The 6,000-nt window shown below is 42.1% G+C and overlaps 1 protein-coding gene across 1 annotated transcript; it reads left to right on the forward strand.

Annotated features, from left to right (window-relative positions):
- The first annotated feature begins 4,544 nt into the window (after positions 1–4,544).
- On the forward strand, positions 4,545–5,370 carry LOC120278018 (inactive protein RESTRICTED TEV MOVEMENT 2-like). The gene is made up of 2 exons (XM_039284906.1): positions 4,545–4,686; positions 4,755–5,370. The coding sequence occupies exons 1-2, from the start codon at positions 4,575–4,577 to the stop codon at positions 5,171–5,173; spliced, it is 531 nt and encodes a 176-aa protein (XP_039140840.1). The 5' UTR covers positions 4,545–4,574; the 3' UTR covers positions 5,174–5,370.
- The last annotated feature ends 630 nt before the right edge of the window (positions 5,371–6,000 follow it).

Raw genomic sequence — 6,000 nt, forward strand, 5'->3', positions numbered from 1 at the left:
GGCCCATTTACGCAAGCACTCCCTCAACATAGAAAGTTTTTTGGACAGAATAAATGCACCACAGCCGTGAAGGGCTGGAGCAATCCACCATTAGCGAACCCGCTCATGTAATCCCTCCGCCGAAGTCCAGACCAACTCAAAATCTAAAAGGTCTAGGGAAAGAACAATGAAGGCCACATAGGGAGGCTATTTTGAGTCAGTTTAGGAAAGCGATCGGCCCACGCACCGTTCACCAAGAAACGATCCAACTTAACCCAAATCGGCTCCTCCTGTCCATTAGTCCAGGAGAATCTTCTCCCCATCGAGGGAGGTTCAAACAGTCCCAAGTTGTGCACGAAACAATTTGCCCTCCGCAAATCCTCCTGGTTTAGCACACCCGATGGTTTATCCTCAGCCGAGAAGATAGCATTGAAGTCCCCACAAATCACCCAGGGGATCAGTGGATCACCACCACAACTATTAAGCTCCTCCCAGTACGATTGCTTCTGAGATCTGGCGATTGGTCCATAAACCGAAGTACATCGCCAGATAAAGTTACCCTTGATGGAAATTTTTTTTACAGTAATGCTGTAAATCCCCACCCTTTCAAGCGTACCCACCAAGAGAGCCCCGTTCCACCCTACAATGATTCCACCTGCAGTCTCATTCGCGGGAACAAAGACAAATTGATCCAGTCTACTACCCCCGATTTCCCGCCAGGTAGCAATGGAGACCTCTGCAAGTTTAGATTCTTGCAGGCAACACACCTCCGCGAAGTGCAAGTTAAGAAAATCCTTGACCAAAAAATGCTTAGAAGGCCTGCCTAGACCTCTAACATTCCAAGTGATAATGTTCATAAAAACACCTTAGAGTTCGCGGACCTCCGCAGAGGTCTCCGCCTTCCTTCTCACAGAGGCTGCTAATTCTAGGTTACGTAGATGATTAAAACAATCATTTGCCGAATCAGTAAAAGCAATACCACAAGCATCACAATAACAAGCAAATTGAGCATTTAACCAATCGGAGATGAGAAGCGGCTTAGAGGGCGTACCTTCAATGGTCTCCTCAAGCGGTGCTTTTTTCTTAGTTGATCTCGGTGGTTCAGGTAGATACCCAGCATTTTCATTGAACCTTGTTGATGGTTTCTTAGGCCTTTCGCTTCATCGAGCCCCCTTCGGTTGGTCAGCACCTTGGTCCGGATTGTTATCCTTAAGGCCCGACAAAAGTTTACATAGACTATTTTCAAACTCGGTCATCGAGTCGTCAGAATCCACATCTAGAGGAAGCTCATGAACAGCTGACTGAGAGTCCTGATCGTCGGACTTGGTGTCAATATTTGTCACATCCTCCACAGCTTTTGCATTATTGGCCGGGCAACCAATGTTCCCAGCCAGTGTAAGCATCTCCGGAAAGATAGCCCACACACCTGAAGCAAACCGCCAAGAGAACCCCACAGGTGGAGCTACATTTGGCTCAAGTTTGTCATCCTCAAGATTAACACCCATAACGTCAACATGGGCTAGGCCCACGGGCCCAGAAATAATCCCAGCAGTCGTCCACAAGCCCACCTATTGTGGTTCTTGGCCCACATCCCCCTGCTGCGGTTCTTGGCCCGTTAGAGAAGCTTTGGAGCAGCCCACAACGCAGTCCACATCACAGAGTAATAGAGGATCAGCCGAATTTCCATATGCACTTTGGGCCCGGTTCAAGCCCATCCCAACATGATCCACTATAGGGTCATCCACTAACACCAAATCAATCTCTTCACGTGCTTGCCCCCACGTGGCCCAACCTCTCCACGTTTCAAATTCACTGATTCCATGCAGATGTCCACACCGGCCAAGCAAGGAACCTCGGCATCGCAGGTAGCGTCACCTGTCCTACTACTAGGTTTGATCACCGCGGAGCTCCTCATCCCTCCATTGATCGACACGTCTTGGTCTCGAGGCATGCAACACCGAGTTATCGCGTCTCCTATCCCGTCCATGCTTGGAGGACCGAGCCCGAACGATATCCTCGGACAGACTGGCGGGTAAAAGATGTGGCCACCATCTGAGCACCAGGATTCCGGCCAGCATGGGAGCGAGGCTCGACCAGTGTAGGCATCTCCTCACCGTCGCCGTGGGAGCTAGGCTCAACCACCGGCTGGATCTTACAGGTAACCATTGCACCATCTCCCTAGGAGCTAGGCTCAACCAGCTAGGTTAACGGTGCACCATGTCCCCTCGAACTCTCTTCATCTCTACCTCTCTTCAGAATAGTTATCGTTGTATTGGGGAGGTCCCCGATCGTCCTCCTCCTCCTCCTCGACGACCCATCATCACTACCAATGGTAGGGGGATCCCAGCCCGGTCCCCTCATTGGTTGTTTTCCTTTATCCCCATTGGAGATCTCGTGAGAAAAACGACACTCCACCGACCTCCCACTACCTTCGTTCCCACCACGTTCTGGCAGAACATAGCGTCCCAATTCCCTTCGAAACACTGGAAAGACCCCCCGCTCAACTGTGAATAACACCTGATAGTTCCTCATGCCGAAGGAAAAGTCAAGCTCCATTGGTAGCGTCACCTCTCTCCGTCGCCGCACCAGCGCCATAATAAATCTCTTATGAGGAACCGACATGCGCGAAAGAGATATAAGCTCCCCTACTGGTCGCAAGACCCGCTCAATTACGGACCAACACCACCCATGAAGCGGAAGGTTCCATATGAGGACCCATTGGCCCTCACCACCGCTGTTACCAAAGACCCGACTCCAGCATCAGAGAGGCTAGATTCAAAGAATAGGGACCATCCTTTGTCGACACCTTAAATGTCCCTAATTTGACCACCTCTCTCACTTCTTCTCGGTTGGCGAAAGGTAGCAGGAAGGAGTTCTCGATAATCGGTGTTATCGGCCCAGCCAGCTTAGTGTTAACGACCGATGGGACAACCTCCATAACACTGGTCTCATTGACGTAACCATCCACCACCGAGAGGATGGCAACCTTCGCTAGTTCCTCCCGAAGTTCAGAGCATTCAGGTGACACGGATAGCGAGAGAGATGCACGAGATGCCCCTGGCCGCCCTGTCCCAACAACCTTCTCCACCAATCCCTGCTCACCCTCCCGAGAGGACGCAAAAGCCTCCCCAAGATCCTCCGTCATCTGCGGGTGCATCGGCTGGCGGAGCTCCGTAGAGGAAGCCTTCGTCAGCAGTCACTGGTTGAATCCCAGCATCCTGAGTGCCACCTCTCTTCGACCTCACGTGCAACCTTCTCCGACGCGGGCTTTGACTGATCTCAACCTTACACCTCACCGCGACGTGTCCTACACCCGAGCATCGCAAGCACACCACCTGGTGCCGACATTCGGCCGTAGGATGTGACGTACGGAAGCACCGACCGCACGCTCCATCCCTGGGAGAGCGTGGGCGCTTGGCCCCCACCTTCACATTCGCTCCATTCCTCACCTTAGGAGAGCTCTCAGTAGAGGAGGCCGAGTTCACCGCCTGCACATACGTCATCTCTTTTCTTCTTAGCTTGCGGTCCCCGGAGGCCACCCTCACCACCGTCGCGTCCGTCGTCACCCCCGCCTGTACCACCCCAGAGATCCCCCAGGAGGCTCATTTCCCCGCCTCTTGCCCTATGTGAACATTGCCTGAATGATTGATCAGTGAATATGAGGAGAATTCATTTGACTCTATAAACTTTCATGCGACAGATATAGCCATATATGTTATAGGGTTATTTTCCCTATACATATTTGGAAATTAGCCTAATTAAGTGTGTATCTATATATTTCTTAAAAAACTAAATGTCATATGTATGCAATTTTTTTATATATCTCTGTTGCGTATTCTCTATTAAAATATACTATTATATGTTATAAATGAGGTCATATGTACCCCTAAAAAATAAGTTAATTTATTTATTGTATCTAAATAAAAGTTAACATTGCTTTAGAAATTTTTTTAAAAAAATTCTATTTTATTATTATAAATATCAATGCTTATATAATTTATAATATATTTTAATAGTGTATATATATTGTGTAAATATATTTATATATGCAAATAAATTGAAGTCTAAGGAGTATACATGTATTTGGATATTGAGTATACATGCAATTAGGCCAATTTTCAAAAGTATACAGGCAGAAAAAAACCTATATATGTTATATATAAAAATAGAAAATTATACCAGTAAAATGCAAAATTTTCATCTAATCTAAAAATATCATAAACATACAAAAGTTTAGAATTTACCCCATCCATTAAAATAAAAAATAAAAAATAAAAACTATAATAACAGAATGATTATAAGACCAAAGTTAAAAATCATTCGAGAGTGCTAGGATCATAGGAAGACAAGAGGAATTAATAATTATGAGGGCCAAAGTAATTAAACAGCCCTAGTAAAGTAAAGGTTAATTGAACTACGAGGGTTGGTTACCTTGTCCATGCATTCAACTTAAGGAAAGAATATTTCTCAACCTTTGAACAAAACACAAGGAATACTTGTTCAAAACTCTGTCTTCCTAAATTTGCATGCATAAATACACCCATGTGTTAATGCACATTAATTCTCAATCCTCATAGCCAAATAAATAAGAAAATATGCCAACCATGGAAAAGGAAATTGAAGTAGAAAGAAATTACATAGAATTGAGTTCAACGAGCACATGGTCTCAAAGCGGAGACGCCTATACTCTCCTCATCGACCTCCCAGGTACTAAAAAATAATTCAAATAATATATGTTTGGTTTGAATCTAACATATTTTAAAAAATTTATATAGATTTTCAGAAAGAGCAAATACGCATTTCCATAGATGACCCTAGCAATACTTTAAGCATAACATGTGAGCGACCTATTCCCGGTGACCCATGGTGGCGTTTCACCGGAGATTTCCCTGTGCCGGAGGAGTGTGACATTAATGGAATGAAGGCTAACTATGAGAATGGAGTTCTTTGTTTGATCTTTCCAAAAGTCATCCATGAAGAAGAAGATGAAGGTCAAGAAGATAGTGAAGTGGAGATCATGAAGAAGAGCAAGCATGAAGTTGGTAAGAAAGTTCAAGTTATTATGGGGATGAATAACAGCACTAGACAATTGATTTTAAATGTGTTTGCTGCTCTCTTAGTCTTGGTGGTGCTTTGGATGTCTCTAAGTCATAAGATGAGGAATAATAATAATTTGGAAGTAGCTGAAGAGTAGGGTTTATGTGATGCCATGTTTCAAGGATAACTAAAAGAAAGAAAGGAAGAAATTAAGAAAGAAAGAAAGAAAGAGATAAATGAGGGAAAAGATAACATATATATCATGTATAAATATGTATATTGTTGTGAAATGTTGAGATTATATTTGAAGTATTGAGAAAAAAATTCATATTAATAAAGTCTATGGTTTCAAGATCTTGCATATGTATTTAAGATTCTTGTCTTGATATGATTAGATAAATATGGAATTAATATATAAGTAAAATTTTGTTTTAGTGACAATGGGGCCCTAATCAAAATTATTTTTTTTAAAAATTATTTTTATTTAATAATAAATTATAGGCCAAAGCCCTAATGATTACATTAAATTAATGCACTTAATATTATCATAAATCAATTAAACAAGATAAAATTTATATTTTAGAAAAAAAATTAAAATTACCTATTATGCAGATAAAATAATAAATAAATACATAAATAACTTAAATATAAATTTTTAAAAAATAATAAATTGTGGCGGCCTCAAGAAATGATGGGGCCTTATGTTGACGGTAAGAAAAAAATTTATGTAATTTAATATTATTGTAAATCAATTAAATAAGATAAATTTTATATATTTTTTTAAAAATGATTAATAATATGGATTCGTGGATAATAATAATAATAATAATAATAATAATAATAATAATAATAATAAATGACAACTTTTAAGTATTAATTTTTAATTTTTTTAAAAATAATAAATTTTGGGCCCCATGATTTAGGCATAGGCCTAATTAGTGACTATGACTATGAAGTCTTGTGTAGCCACTAAAAAAATAATAA

This window comes from Dioscorea cayenensis, chromosome 15, assembly GCF_009730915.1.
Source record: "Dioscorea cayenensis subsp. rotundata cultivar TDr96_F1 chromosome 15, TDr96_F1_v2_PseudoChromosome.rev07_lg8_w22 25.fasta, whole genome shotgun sequence".
NCBI lineage: Eukaryota > Viridiplantae > Streptophyta > Magnoliopsida > Dioscoreales > Dioscoreaceae > Dioscorea > Dioscorea cayenensis.

What these genes read in the sequence shown, in the direction of transcription:
- LOC120278018 (XM_039284906.1), top strand. Translation starts at nt 4,575, where the DNA reads ATGCCAACCATGGAAAAGGAAATTGAAGTAGAAAGAAATTACATAGAA. An exon ending in TCTCCTCATCGACCTCCCAG is followed by an intron (nt 4,687 to 4,754) that starts GTACTAAAAAAT and finishes AAATTTATATAG; the next exon opens with ATTTTCAGAAAGAGCAAATA.